This window comes from Malaclemys terrapin, chromosome 21 (assembly GCF_027887155.1).
Source record: "Malaclemys terrapin pileata isolate rMalTer1 chromosome 21, rMalTer1.hap1, whole genome shotgun sequence".
Classification (NCBI taxonomy): Eukaryota; Metazoa; Chordata; order Testudines; family Emydidae; genus Malaclemys; species Malaclemys terrapin.
The window spans coordinates 4427938-4444164 of NC_071525.1; the positions used below are offsets into that span (position 1 = coordinate 4427938).

The following is a 16227-nucleotide window of genomic DNA, read 5'->3' on the forward strand; positions in this document are numbered from 1 at the left end:
TAACGTTCATTCCCCAGCCCTGACCACTAGACCTCGCAACCTCTCGGAATGGGAAATAGAACCCAGGAGTCCTGCTTCCCACTCCCCAGCCCTGACCACTACACCAAACTTTCTCCAAAGCTGGTAAATGGAACCCAGGAGTCCTGACTCCCCTGCCCCCAGCTCTATGCACCAGCCCACACTCCCTCACTGAGCTTTTGTCACACAGAATATGCACACCAGGGCTTTTATTTATTTTTTTCATGTGCTTCGGAGCCATTTCTTTTAAAGCAAACATCGCCCCACGGATTGCCATCAAGACAACAAACCCACCTGAATCCTTAAGGAAATAACTACTCAATAGGGCATCTGTCACGGTGGGTTAATTTTAAGACCTCACAACTTTGAGGGTGTTCCCTGAAGGCTAGGAGAATTCTGTTGCAGCAGTACCCACAACTTCCCCATAGCGGCCCACTCGAAGAATCTCCAATGCTAGCTACAGAACTGCAGGGCCGCTGGCAAGTACAGCAATCAACATGGCATGTTGCAGATGAGGGTTCGTTTTGCTCATTATAAATAAGACCTGCTCCTCTTATTTGAGGGGGGCTGGGGGCTGGCTGATTATCTGATCCAGCCTCCTGCTAGTGCCCACTCATCCCCTAGGAGATTGTTTCTCTTCCCCCATGTAATCTCGGCCATGCCCTCCACACTCAGGGAAACTGACAAGAAACTGACAACTCCTCGCCCATCGGTTTGAGCGGAGACAGTGCAGTCTTTTGGTGTTGGATTGTGGGCAGATCATTACAGAACCCGACGCCCTCACCCCCAGTCTGTGCTCAAGCCACAGGGGTTAAACAGTGTTACAGCTCCAAATTACAGACCCTTGGCACTTCAGATCAGGCTGCAGCAGCCGATGCTTTTAGGTCGAGAGGTCTGCAGCTCAACCCCCCGTGCGCTGGTCCAAATGTCATCCGGCACATGGCAAGCCAAGCCCAGGGTCACCATAAAACCCAGGCAGAGCCAAAGGGGTCTCACACTCATGCCCAAAATCTTGCAGCTGCGAGGGGATAGACTGATATGCCGTATGCACCCCATGGGCCCGATCCTGAAAAGTGCTGATGGGGCTACCCAGAGGGTGGGGGCAAAAAGGGACAGTTCTCCCCCCGCCCCCGCAGTTCGCGCTGCCCTCCAAACTGCGTACCGTTGCAACCTGGTGTTCGGGGTCGCAACAATGCGCAGGTTTGGCCCCACAGTCCCTCCAACGGGCACCCCCCCCCAACCTGAGTGGGGTTAAAACCCCGCATGCTGGGTCACAACACCACTCACTGAAATTGGAACCCTCTATCATGATGGAGGAGCCTCCAGGCTAAACCCTACTGGGCCAGGTCACAACCCCCAAGGGATGGGGGAAAAGGGGGCATTTTCCATCTGGAATAAAATGTTTCAGTGGAAAGGCTTTGCTGAGCTCTAAGAGGAGAACCTCATCTGCAGCCTCTAGCCGCTGATTTCACATTAATGCACCGCTATTTAGTAATGCCACTGCTTTGCACCGAGCTGGGGAGCGTACCTCTCAAACTCCCCAGGCGCAAACCTGGCTGGCTTACCTCCTTGGAGCTCTTTTCATCTGCTGATCTCAAACCACTTTATAAAGGTGGGCACTGGCCCACATTTGCCAAAGCGACTAGTGATCCCGGTTGACCTGACTTGAGACACTGTGAAGGAAGATTTTCAGGGAACAGATGCTCTGCGCTGTCTGAAAAATCAGCCTCTTTAAGGTGTTTCAGCTTGGGCAGCCAAAATCGCTCACCGCTTGGGAAAATGGAGACCGTTATCCTCATATTACAGACAGGAAAACTGAGGCACAAAGAAATGGGAGTTTGGTCTTTGAGCGTCAGTCGGGGTTGGGGGGGAGGGGCAGGATCAGCCCTACAAAAGGTATCAAATCAGGAATTACCGACCTGTCGATTTCGCTCATCCGTGATCCGCTGAATCTGGATCTTTTTCCTCCCCATCTTCTCCGGAAATCCTCACCGTACGGGGACGACTTTCGTGTGCGGGGGAGGGGAAAAAGAACCCTGTTTTAAAACGTTTTCATGAAAGAATGTTTTGGTATGTAAAAGTTTTTTAAAACCAAAAAACAAACAAAAATCCGGGTTGCTTCTTGCTCAGTTCATGTTATGCTGCCGTCCGGTTAATTCCAGGTGCTTTGGGCCTCCAGGGGCTGCTTGGAAACCTAGGGAAGAGAGGAAAAAAGGAATTAAAACATTTTTTTCAAGCAAAGCCTTCCTAATTAGTCTTCTTCCTATTACCATAGCCCCTAGGAGTTCAGTCACAGAGCAGGACCCCATTGTGCTAGGTAGGGGTGGTACAAACAGCACAAAAAGACAGTCCCTGAGCCAAACTATGGGAGCACCTAGAGGCCCCAGTGGTATCCAGATGCCACAGTGCTAGGTGCTGCACAAACGCACGGTGAGACACCATCTCAGCCCCAAGGAGCTCGCAATCGTAATAAATTCACCAAGAAAATGACCAAAACAAAAAGGACTCCGAGCAAAATTCCTATCCTCAGGACAAACCCAACTGCATGAAGATTATTGACCTCGACTCTGGTAACATAAAGCAGCTCATCTCTCTCTCTCTCTGTTTATACCATGCCCACCACCACTGTGTCTGAGTTCATGTCTACACGACAGACGCGGCTAGCGCTATAGCACCATAGGGCAGACGCTTCCTGCATCAACGGAAGGCAGATTTCCATTGCTGGAGTGAGCCCACGCCTCCGAGAGGCAATAGCTAGGTCAATGGAAGAATTTTTCTATCAAGCTTGTTGCACTTGGGGGAGTCGGGAGGGTGATAGAGGGGGGGACTCAGTTTAATTACACCGCTCAGGGGGTGAAAGGTCAATCTAGGCCTTGCCTAAACACTGCTTAAACTCTACTGTATTATACTGAGTGTAGATGCAGCTATTCTGGTATAAAGGTGCCTGTGGTGATATAGTCACTTCCATACAGGAAGGGGACTAGGCTATATTGATGCATATATTTATACCTGTGTAAGTGAGGCTGTACTAGCGGTTGTACTGATATTACGATATCAATTTTAAAAAAATCACACCCCCCCGAACCAACAGTTAAACCAGGACACAACCCGTGTCTAGAGCAGGTTCCAGACCGCCTCAATTAAACCCGATCTGTTTGTCCAACCAAGGTCTTTCTTATATCATTGTCTAAAAATCTGGGCAGCCTGCAGACAAATGAAGACTTGGCATAGATTCACCTGTAGTGGTTCCTTACATTTTAATTATTTATTGCGTGCAAGGCCGAGGGGTCGGGATGAGATGGGGGCCTCACTGAACCAGATGCTGTACAAACACATACAGGATTGCCAACTTTCTAATTTCTGAAAACCGGACCCTCCTGCCCCGCCTCTCCCCCCCCAGACCCCGCCCCTTCTCCACTCCTTCCCTTGAGGCCCCACCCCCCTGCTCGCTCCTATCCCCTCTCCACCCATCACTCACTGCTCTCCCCTTCCCCCTTGCTCAATTCTTTCCACTTCCTACCCTCCACCCCAGCTGGGCTCCCTCTACTCCGGGGCTGGGAGGGGAGCTGCAGCCTGACTCAGAGCCTGCTGCCTACCTGCCCAAAAGATGCAGGTGGTAGGCACCCCTGGCTGAGCAGGGGCTGGTGAGGGTTAATGATCCTGCATCTCCCCCACCTCTGCCCATGCTAACTGGACTTTTCGTGTCCAGCCGGTACATCTGACTGGACACGGCCAGGTCCCCTTTTTGACCGGACTTTCCGGTTGAAAACTGGACACCTGGCAACCCTACATACACAATCCTTGCCCCAAAAAGTTTACAGTCTAACTAGACACGGCAGACAACAATGTGAGAGAGGGGCACTCCTAAGGCCCCTTTATACCTCTCCAGCAGCCGCAGGCCAGGGCAACTGTGCGCCCAATCTCTTGAAATGGGAGTTTTTCGAATGACCCGCGATGCTGCTCATTTCAGACTCTGTCGCATATCACCGTCGAGGGCCCACTGACTCATTTCGACGGCGGGCTCCCGGCTCACCACCTGGCTGACGATGACGCTGTTAAATGACTGGGTCCGTTGCACGTGCGCTGATGAGCAGCACGAAGGAGCCTTACAGCGAATGGAAATTTCACTGACACCAGGGCGTATTATCCCCATTTTACAGGGGCGCAGAGTGATTCACGGCCGGCTTTCCAGAAGACCTCAGGTCTCAATCAGGCACCAAATGGAGCAGCGTAGAAGTGGACAGTAGGTGCTAAGCCCTTTTGAAAATCTGTCCTTTATTAAGTACCTAACTGGGAGCTGAAACACTTTCGAAAATACCCCAAATCACAGGCACTGCTCAGCAACTCAAACCCTGGCTGCAGGTTACGCAGCAAGGCTGGGACAGAGCAGGGAAGTGAATCTAGGGTCATATCTTAGCCACAAGTTCCACAGGCCTGTTGAGACAGCAGAGAACCATCCAGGGCACAGACAGGAAACATTTTTGCACACATGTGAGGGTGGGAGAAGACAGCCATAATAAACCAGTGAATTTCTGTTCTTTTGTGACACTCTGAAAAAGCAGTGTGGGGGAGATTGGTTTTTTTGGTTTTTAAGTCAGAAGAAGTCAAGTGGCCGGTCATTAGCCTGGGTCATTTAAATTCTTCGCCGCTTTCTGCCTGAATCTTCAATTTTGCATTTTTTTTAAATGCCTGTACCTGGACAGCCAAACCAAAGTGACACAGAAAGGTGTTCCGTAAGGGGCATCAGAGAGAACATTTTAAAAAGAAGCCAAGACAGCCCTGGAGTTTTACTGTTATTAACACCAGTTGGATTTGGAGGGCTCTGATCAATCTGGTTTGATGTCTGTGTTTATTTCAATCCTTCTGTTTAAGATTCTGTCCTCAGAAAAAGCAAGCGCAGCAATCGGGGGGGGGAGGGGGGAGGGCAGATGTGTTGTCATTCTTCACACATCACCAAGCAAGGGAATCCCAGCTTTAAGTGTAAAACTCAACTCATTCCCAATTACAAAACCATAACACTAACTAGCTATTCCTCCTACTCTAGGAAACCTGGGATCCAGTGTGCGGTGAAGAGACAGGTATCAGCTGTGACATGGAGAGGAAGGATTTGGGGGGGCGGGGAGAAGCACTAGGCTGTAGGCAATTTGGGTTGTAGTCCCAGCTCTGACACAGCCTCGATGGACATACCTGCCAGGATCCCTGAGTAATTACTCCGGTGGCGAGGTCCCCTGAGTTGCCACGTGCCACGGCTCTGCTCCCCAAACTAGCTAAAGTTCGCCCAGGTATGTCTCCATGAGCGGCAATCACACCCCCTGACTGCAATGCAGACACACCCCGCAAGTCATTCTGGGCCTCAGTTCCTTGATCTGTATAAAGGGGATAACTGCACTTCATTGGCTCTGATCCTGCCTTCGGCAGCACACGGGCAGAATGCTGCCGCGGGGAAGTCAGAGCACAAGGCGATCGGCGGCATTTTGATGTCCCCGATCTCACAATCTTTCGTGTGTTTATCCTCACAATACTCCCGTGAGGCAGGGCCATGCATTCCTCTCCATTTTATAATGGGGAACGGCGGCAGCCCAGTGACTTGACCAAGGTGACACAGGAAGTTTGTGGAAGAGCAGGGACGTAAGCCCACCCTGCCTCTCCTCTCCACGCTCAGCGCTAGCCCTGAATCTCGCCTGCTAAATGGCCCTGGAAAGAGACCTGAACGGCAGAAATCTTTTCAGAGGTTGTTTGGAAGAGGCTGAAGTGACCCAGCAAGGCAAAGCACCAAGCTGTCTAGCATTACAACCAGCCCCAACGAGACAGCATGTCTCAGCAGGGAGAGGGGCTAAGCTGCATGCAATAGGATTTCAAAGTTGGCAGCTTTTCGTTTGTCTACTGAGCTGTTCTTGCTCACCCCATCAACCTTAAAAGCTCTTAGCAGCTTCTTTTTCAGCCCAAGTGTCAGCTCCCTGGATGGGTTTTGGAGCCCCGCACTGTTCCTTTCTGTGGACAGCAACAACAGCAGGACATTTTTCAAAGTTCAACATTCAGGATTATAATTTTTCCTTGAAATGTCACGCTTTGGTAGGGAAAATGGGGATGAAATTTGTGCCTCTGCTTTTCCCTCTGCTTCTTTTTACAGGGAGCAAGAAAAACAGCAATAATAATATTACATTGTATTACAGCAGTGACTTAAGGGCCTGGATCAGAATCGGGGCTCGTGTGCTAGGTGCTGTACAGAGATAAACACAGTCCCAGCTCTTTCATCCTAAGATCTCCAAGGACTTCACCAATACAATTTCAGCCCTACCACACACAGTGACAAAAGGAAGTACTATTTTTTTCCACACAAAGCATCATTAACCTGTGGAACTCATTGCCACAAGATATCAGTGAGGCCAAGCAACTGACCCACTGCTCCACTGTACCAAAACTATGAAGAGAACCAGGAATGTTGATTCCTAGGCCTCTGCTCTGACACTAGACCATACTCCCTCCCAGATCCAGAAGAATACCGAGGACTCCCAGTCCCCCGTCCTAATCACTAGTCTACACCCCCAAAAACCAAGCAATCCCAGCCTTCCCTGCCTTATAAGCTTGCCATGAAGTTTGCCAGTGTCCAATTTATTTCTTCTGCCTCAGTTACTTTAATTCTGGGTAAAAGGGTTTACATGTATATCTATAAATCACATTTGCTAATAATGCCATAAAAAATGGCACACCAGCAGGAATTCGCTTCTTTGTCGGTCCTATTGACTCAGGTATCAAAGCATACCAGGGGGAAGATTTCTTTTCCGAAACCCACTATTCATTTTCCATGAAAGAAGAACACTTGGACGGTTAAGACACATGTATTCACAGGAGGCCACAGACATACAAGAAACAAAAAGTTCTTTTTACCTCCCCCGTACCAAGGTTCTTTACAAGGACAAATCGTATTGAAATGACATTTACCAGCTGAACCCCGGTTTTCTTTCTTACATTATTGAAACGTATGCACCTTTCCCGTTGCCGTTAATAAACAGCAGTGCAACTGCAGTCGTCTGGCAATGGAAGAGCGGCAGCAAAAGGGAAGTGGGACCGATATGATCATGTGAGATGGGGGCCTGCTCTATATGATGATAAGATAGGACATGCCATATGGGACCATTCAAAAAAGCACTAGATAAGCTCATGGAGGATAGGTCCATCAATGGCTATTACCCAGGATGGGCAGGGATAGTGTCCTTACCTCTGTTTCTCAGAAGCTGGGAATGGGTGACAGGGGATGGGTCACTGGATGATTCCCTGTTCTGTTCATTCCCTCTGGGGCACCTGGCACTGGCCACTGTCAGAAGACAGGACACTGGGCTAGATGGACCTTTGCTCTGACCCAGTATGGCCGTTCTTCTGACCACTAGCTCAGTATCCCACTTTCTGCCACACCAAGATAAATCACTGGTCCATCAGTAGCCCACCTTCTGCAGTACCAAATCAGACCATGAGATTCTCTAGCCAACTAACCCACTTCCTGCTACATCCGATCAGGACAGTGCTCTAGCCAGCTAAGAAGAATGGTCTAGAGTGGTGCTTTTCCACCAGTGGTCCGCAGACCTCTGGGGGTCCCGCAGGCTATGTCAGAGATTTCCAAAGGGGTCCACACCACCAGTCAACATTTTTGAGGGGTCCGCAAATGAAAAGGAAAAAAAGCTTGAAAACCACTGGTCTAGAAGATCAAACTTTCAGCTCGTCTGCTAGGAGATCTGTCCCCTGAGTCAGCCCCCAGGAGAAAAGTGAAAAAAGTGGAGCTGTTTGTTTGGTTTTTCCCCATTGAGATTAAACAAAGAGTTCGAGTCTTTTTTTTGTCAAAACATGAACCATTTCTACGCAAAGGGTATTTGCTATTTTAAAAAAGGGGTTCGAAGGACATTTTTCATTCAGCTCAACCTGGCATATTATTAGCGGTTTATATCACAACAGGAAGGATCCTGGTGCTGGAAATGTACATAATGGACCTCAGCTAGCATATATCAGCCTGGAAATGAGGTTGATTTACAGCAGCTGAGGATCTGAGCTAGTAATTAATGGGGAGGGGAGGGGAGCGATCTGCAGTGATTACTCTCTCCTTTGTTTTCTGCTTTCCTTCATCTGAAATACAAAGCATTCGGGCTGAAAGGGCGCTGTGTTCTGCTCAAGGTGTATGAAATAACATAACATCAGTACAAAATCAGACCTTTGGTCTATGTAGTCCAGCATCCCGCCTCTGACAATGGCCAGCACCGGCTGCTTCAGAGGATGATCGAAATAACCCGCTAATGTACAAATACGTAATAATCTACTCAGGAGAGAAATTTCTTCCTAACCCATGCGCTTTCTGTTCATGCCCTGAAGCATGAGTATTTACATCCCTTACACATGTTTAATCCTATCATATATAAGTGCGTATGTCTTTAATAAAAAGAGCGAGAAGGACTTGTGGCACCTTAGAGACTAACAAATTTATTTGAGCATAAGCTTTCGTGGGCTACAGCCCACTTCATCAGATGCATAACATGGAACATATAGTAAGAAATATATATACATACAGAGAACATGAAAAAGTTAAATATCTAATCCTATTGTGCATATGGCTACTGCAAGTCTAAATAATATCCAGCAGCAGTGAGTTCCACATGTTAATTAGATGTTGCATTAAAAATGTGCAAGTTGGCAACATTGCCTAGCCCTTTCTTTTCAAAACCGGGCAAAACCCTTTCAAAACCCTTTCTTTTCAAAACCCCCAAAGTCAACCAGAGTCAAGGATTCCTAACACCTCTGAAAAGCAAGCCCCACTCATCTCATGATGGGGACATAAATGGCACCCAAAATGGTCATATTTGAAGTTTTAGGCCTCAGGGTCTAATTCTGCATAATTAGAGTCAATAGGAGCTCCCCACAAATGTACTGTTCCGCGATTAGCAAGAAGGTATTATTGAGGCCAAGAGTTTAGCAGAATTTAAAAAAAAAGATTTGGATACTGAAGTTATCAGAGTTACAGTGGATACTTAACACTTCTGAAAATCAAGTCATAAGTGACTTGCCCCAAGTCACACAAAGTAGCAGTGGCAGGGGTAGACAGCACTCCCCTTCAGGTGTCATAATACAAGTCACCTTCTTTAACCACTAGACCATATTCTTTTCCAGAGCTGGGGATGGAACCCAGGAGTCCTGGAGCCCAGTCTCCTGCTCTAACCATTAGAAAACACTACCTCCCAAAGTTGGAAGAAAACCTAGGAGTCCTGGCGACTAGCTCCTTCTTTTAATCATTAGACAACATGCCTTCCTGACCTGGATAACTCCCCTCCCAGCCCCCCGGCATCCTGTGCACCCGTCCTTTTCTCTAACCACTAGACAACACTGTAGGAAAAAGAAATTTTTGCACTGCTTCTGTGTCCGTCACAAAGGGGGGGAAAAGGAATCTGTGACTTTACAAAATGTATCCTTTCCACCCCAAACAAACCAACAAACAAAAAATAGCCCAAGACAAATTCAGACCTTTTAGAGGGAGAAGAAAAGCATTCAGAAAAGCAAGGCGTTATTAAGCTCCACTGTGAGATTCGGCTGTCAATGAACGGAGCTGGGTTAATCCTCATACAAAGGGGATGACTTGCAAGGCAGTCTCTGCTCACAGTCCTTGCCTTTTCTTCCCTTTTCCAATAACGAGCAACACCGAGGCCCCCTGAGGCAGGAAAACAAGGCTCCCGAATCTGACAGCCCAATCAAGGCCCCGCAGCCCCGGATGCTAAGCTTCTGCTGGTTTCATCCTGCCTTCTCGTAAGTCGTGTTTATCATAAGGCAGGGGAGAGAAATGGAGATCCGTCTAGGTGTGGAACTTGGAGCCGACTCGTCTAAACCCATAGTTTATATTGGAGCAGCCCGGAAGCCACAGTGTCTGGAGCCAAAGTCAGTCAGGATGCCTGGGTTCTAGTCCCACCTTGAGGAAGGGAGTGTAGCCTAGTGGATTGAGCAGAGGACTGGGACCTGGAGCTTCCTCCAGGAAGGAAGCATGGGAGACCAGCTGCCATAGACTCTTGGGGTACATCTACAGTCATAGGTGTGGAGCTAGGGGTGCTGGGGGCGTTGCCGCGCCCCCTAGCTTGAAGTGGTTTCCATCATTCCAGGGTTTGCAGTTTGGTTCAATGGCTCTCAGCACCCCCACTGCACACATGGGTCCAGCTCCCCATCTATACTGCGGCTGACCGGACTCGGGCTCGCAGGGCTGTAGACATTCAAGCTCGGGCTAGAGCCCAGAATCTGAGACCCTGAAAAGGGGGAGATCTCAGAGCCTGGACTCCAGCCTCGGTGTCTACCCCCTGTCATTTTTAGCCCCATAGCCTGAGCCTGCTAATCCAGGCTCTGAGGGTTTTTTTATTGCTGGGTAGACATACCCTTAGGGTCCATCCCCACTTCTGGGAGGGAGTGCAGACTAGAGATTAGAGCAGGTGGAAGGGGCATGCCAGAACATCACCTTCTATTTGCAGCTCTGGACGGGAGTATTGTCTAGTGGTTAGAACAGGGGGGAACTGAAATGTGTTTTCTTCCCAGGTCTGGGAGAGGGTGTGGTCAGAGCAGCAGCAAGGATTGATGATTTCTGGGTTGTAGAACGGACGCTGGGCTCCGTTCCTGGGACAGTATTGTCTAGCAGTGAGCTCAGAACCTACGTCAGGACTCCTGAGTGCGGTTACTGATTGTGCTGCTGGCTGAGTGTATCATCCTGGGAGCAAGTCACTTACCATCTCATCTTCAGAGGTGCAGAGCACACGACAGCCCCCGTTAGCTAGCACTTGTTACGTGATTGAAATGGAAACGGTATCTAAGAGCCGAGTGGACGTTTTCACCGGGCACGCAGACCCTAGGGCAGCAGCCCTTGATCAAAGTAAGAACAAGGGATGAATGGGCAGGCAAAGAAAACACTGGAGACCTGTGGAAAGAACCACCCCCTCCTGATTAACCCACATCAATGAAAAACAAGGAAAGGAGGAATTAACCTCACATGATTGCAGCCACTCAGATATCACGGCAGCAAGAATGGCAGTGGGATCTAGTGGAAAAGGCACTGCCATGAGAGTTAGAAGAGATGGGTTCCATTCCCAGCTCCGCCATGTAACCTTGGCGAACTTACAGTCCCTCTCTCTGCCTCAGTTTCCCCACCTACCAGTTGGCTATATTGACTGTAAGCTCTTTGGGGCAGGGACTGTCTCTCACTAGATGTCTATGCAGCACCCACCTATTTCCAATAGTTTCTAAGTCCCCCCGCAACATGCTATAAAAATTCCACGGCCCAGCAGTTCCACAACCACGGTTTTCTGCATATAAAAGCCAGGGCTGGGGTTACAGGGTATCAAGGAGGGCAATTGCCCAGGGCCCCACACCATAGGGGCAACACGAAGCTAAGTTGCTGAGGCTTCAGCTTCAGCCGCAGGTGGTGGGGTTCTGGGCTGCAGTCCCGCATGGTGGCACTTCGACTTTCTGCCCTGGGCCCAAGTGAGTCTAATGCCGGTCATGCTTGGCGGACCCCCTGAAACCTGCTTGCAGCCCCCCAGGAGGCCCAAGACCCCTGAGAACCACTGATCTACTCTGACCTACAGTGTAACACAGGCCATTACGTTTCACCCACGTTCCCCTACATTGAGCCCAATGACTTGAGCTCAGCTAACGCATTTCAGCCCTCAGGAGACTAAATGGATGTGTGCCCCAGGCAGAGAACAGGCGAGACTGAGGTGCACCAACGGCCCAGGCCCCTGCAAGGGAAGGGAATCAATTAGGTGAAGTGACCTTGCATGGGATCCGCCTAGCACAAGGAGGCTTCTAGATGCTGCTGCAATACGGTAAGAAGACCCTGAATAGAAAAGAAAGGAAGCCACTTGCAGGCTGCGATGGGCTTTATTTTGAGTTCAGCATCCAAGCCAAGGTGAAGATGTCAGTAAAGAATAATCCAGCCCTTGACAGACACATGCTTAAAGATGCTTGAAAATCCACCCATCTGCCTGGCTATTTCAAAGGGAGGGAGAGACAGCCTGACCTGCCCTCGTTTGTGTCGATTGTTTAATGACAGATAATAGCTCACGGTCCGGTCCGTGCAGAGCAGTGTGTGGGTGATCAGCTGGCCAAGAGAAGGGACAAGTCACCTGCATTAGTGATGCTACAGTTTGGTTGCTTTACACACACTTTAAAACCCACTTGTTCTTTCAAGTGGCCGGACCGGTTGGCTGTTTAGCCTAACCACAACAGGGTGCTTCCAGCCAGTACTTGCATGCAAAGGAAATTTAGTGAGAGGTCCTTGCACCCTGCACCTCATGAAGTCAGCGACACCAGTGCCACGCGGTGTGGAGACGCTGCCTTCTACCGGCGCAAATGACTACCCAAGACGCAGGGCAATGAAGGCGACAGAAATAAAAGAATTGCTGAGAGAGCAGGAAGGCAGTGAGACCTAATGGATAGGGCATGAGAGCGGGAGTTAGGAGACCTGCGTTCTGTTCCTGCCTTGGCCACTGGCCCACAGGGTGACCTTGGGCAAGTCACGCCCCCTGTCTGTGCCTCTGTTTACCCATCTGTACAATAGGGATAACAACGCTGACTTTTCTCTGCAAGGGGCAAATGAAAAACGGCTATCAGAGAGGGAAGATTTATGACCTAACACACCACTGGACGGTCCCAATATTTGATTTGTGCTGTCCTTCGATTGTAAATTCTCCAGGGCAGAGATCGCCTCCTCCTATGTGGATGTAAAGTGCATAAGATAATGGGTCCCTGACCCTTGACTGCAGCCTGTCGGTGCTACCCCAATACAAATAATGTTTTATTAATAATAATTAATATTATTATTAAGTTGAGAGAGACCACCTTTGTCCTGATACATAACTTTTGCCATTTCATGCTACACAAGCTCATTGCTATGTTATTCATTAATTGGTTTGATTTATATGAGCGTAGTACCTGAGAGCCCCAGTCACAGACCAGGACCCCATGGTGCTAGGCACTGTACAAAAAGACGGTCCCGGCCCTAAGGTGCTTACAATCCAAGGATCTAGCCTTCGTCCAGCAGTATCCCAGATCCTCGCGATCATTAACAGATTATGTAGATTATGTAATTAGCCTAAGTCATAGAAGGAAATCTATGGCGGGAGCAGGAACTGGGCCGGGTTTTTATGGCCCTGCATAGGACACTACCCCATACAGTCAGTAGAAATTATTTTGGGGAAGGTCTGTGGCGTGGTGTTATCCAGTTGGTCAGACCAGGTGATCACAATGGGCCCTTCTGGCCTTCGAATCTAGGACCAGTCCTTCCTTAGTTTAACTCCATTGGTTCCAACCGGCCTGAATTTATCCCAGTTCCGTCGCTGCCACCGTTTTTCTATCACCTTTATCTCGTGGCTCTGAGAGCAGGGCACAAAGCAAGCCAGACACTCTTAACACATGGCTACGGATGAGGTGGTCTCCATGGCAACCATTGCCAGGCAACAGCTCTTCGACTTTTCTTCCCTCACGCGCCGGGTTTTTATGCCGTTCGGTGCAAGTGGAGGCAAGAAAAGCCGCTACGAATTGCCCCGGCAGGTTGACTGGCGAGCGCTCACTTGTGTCAGAGACACCGGCAGCTCTGTACGAGTCTGCTTTATCCAGACCGTCTCCAAAGATACGTCGCAACCGTTCTCCAATCACTAGGCACGGCCCTGCTGTGCCAGAGCCCCGACCCAAACAATTTTTATGAGAGTAGCGTTGGAGCGCTCAACAGTGTGACTACCTCGCTTGTAAAATGGGATTGTCCTATCTCAGATGGCAATTGTGGGATGCTTAAATACTCCAGTGATGGTGGCTATAGAAGTCTGAGAGATACAGAGGGGCAGTGACTCACCCATGGCCACGCAGCAAGTCAGTGGCGGAGCTGGAAGCAGGATCTGGCTCTCCCGAGTTCCATTCCAATCCTATTACACCACATCCCCCATGGACTACACCTGGGATTGCAAATGGGTGGAGGGGCCTCTTTGTAAAGCACGTTGAGATCTCTAGCTGCCATGCCCTGTAGAGAAGGTATGTGTTATTGATATGGCCCTCTGGGAATCTGGCAGAGTAAGGCAAAGGTTAGATCTGATCCAGACGTCCAGGATTCCACTCCGGGTTTTTGGTTCAGGCCTTGACTTCCCAGCCTGCCCTTGAAATTTGTCTCCCAAGAGGCAGAATGGGCTTGCAGTTAAGGCACCGGGCTGGGATTCAGGAGATTTGGGTCCAATTCTTTGGACTCCTCGTGTGACGTTGGGTAAACCATCCAATCTGTCTGCATCTCACTGCCCCACATGCAAAGTGGGAAGAGCTGTTCTTTTCTTGGCTGTTTCGATTTTAACCTCGCTCACTGTGCGGTCCCGCCGCACCTCATGCAATGGGGCGCTGGCTTCTGTTGAGACGTCTAGGCGCTACTGGACACCAAATATTTGTACAGTTCAGAAGAGACCTATAGAGCCAGCCCACCGGCTTGAGGGGCCTGGGGCCTTTAAAGGGTGCCCAATACATAACCATCAACCCAGGAAGGTGATAGAGCTTTGGTGAGTCCCTTCTGCAAGGCACACAGCAAAGCGTTTGGGCTATGGAACCTGTTAGAGAATGCAAGAAGCAGAGAACTCCAGAATCGCTTCTCCCCCATCTCGCTATTATACAAGTATGACTATCACAGCAATTAACAGACATGCCAATTAAATACAAGCAGGTGCTGGTTAACTCTGCACTGAGTAATTCATACCCGACTCGAGCTAAATTGCTTTAAATTGGAGAGACGGGCAAAGGAGCCGAGTTTGCAATTGGCAAAGGGGAGAGGAAAATCATCTCCGCTGGGAAATATTTTTGCACAAGCAGAGGTGCTTAGGAATCTGGGTCCACTTGATCCAATCCCCCCAGGATTAGGGAGCAGGCAATTCAATGAGACAGTTTGTATCTCATCCAAATCTCTTACTACTGGACAGTGGATTGTATGGAAAAAAGTATTTCCTTTCAGCATTTTTTAATTCACCACCTTTCGATTTCACTGCTCTGATGCTACAAGACACGGTGAATAGAAATTCCACATCCACTTTCTCTAGACCATTCATTATTCTGTACATCTCATCACTTTCCAAACCAGAAGACAAATAAAAACCTAAGTTTTATTTATGTTTAAAAGCTCATTATTTTTAAGCCAAACTCATGATTTGATGGCGGGAGGGGATTGACTTGGTTTTTTGGAAGTTTAGAGCTGACAACACTGGAACAATTCCTATCTTTGCAGTCCCTCTTCATGGGAGCTTTTCCATGCTCCTAATCCAGGGGTAGGCAACCTATGGCACGCGTGCCAAAGGCGGCACGCAAACTGATTTTCAGTGGCACTTACACTGCCCGGGTCCTGGCCACCGGTCCAGGGGGCTCTGCATTTTAATTTAACTTTAAATGAAGCTTCTTAAATATTTTAAAAACCTTGTTTACTTTATATACAACAGTAGTTTAGTTCTATATTACAGACTTATAGAAAGATACCTTCTAAAAACGTTAAAATGTATGACTGGCATGCAAAACCTTAAATTAGAGTGAATAAATGAAGACTCGGCACACCACTTCTGAAAGGTTGCCGACCCCTGTCCTAATCACTCTGGTCTCCAGGCTGTCCCTGAACCTCCTCTAATGCAAAAATATCCTCTCCAGAGGGGATGATCAGAACCCCACACTAGGACAGTAAGCTCAAAGGCTCAAAGTGAAATTGACTAGAAACTGCCCAGTCCTTTTTCATTGTTCAAGGTCATTCAAATGTAACAAAGCGAACAATCCACAGAGAGTGAAATGTCACTTTGGATTTTAAAAACCCTTTCAGTTTTAATCATCTCAATATTATTAGCAATTTACAATGACATTTCTTGTTTTAAAAAAATATTTTAATATAACTGAATCGTAATTTTTTTTAAAAGAAAACTATTTAATCTCTCAAATCAGTGAAAGAATTTGTGCAGACCAAAAAAAAAAAAAAAAAAAAAAATCACAAGTGCATTTTAAAAAGCTTCCTGGAAAACCTGGCCCGGATTTTCAAAGTAACTTGTTATTTCCAAAAGCCCAATTGAAGATGCTTTAAGGGGCCTGACTTTCAGGGAGTGGAGTCACGCCCCTTTCAGGTCTCTCAAGCGGTGCTCCTGAAAACCAAAGCAGTCAAAATGAGTCGGCTCCCTTGAAAATCTTACCCTGAGTGTGTTT

General features: G+C 48.5%; 1 protein-coding gene across 10 annotated transcripts in view; it reads right to left on the reverse strand.

The window, feature by feature from the left end:
* The window catches only part of MEF2D (myocyte enhancer factor 2D), a 171098-nt gene that overhangs the window by 70527 nt on the left and 84344 nt on the right, over positions 1–16227 (reverse strand). For 9 of the 10 annotated variants that reach the window (XM_054011459.1, XM_054011456.1, XM_054011454.1 and 6 more), the window contains one exon: positions 1938–2212. In XM_054011459.1, coding sequence (XP_053867434.1) covers positions 1938–1991 — 54 coding nt within the window. In that variant the 5' untranslated portion in view covers positions 1992–2212. Of the gene's footprint in view, positions 1–1937; positions 2213–13876; positions 14029–16227 lie in introns of those variants that run through there. The other variant, XM_054011452.1, reaches the window with a different exon arrangement.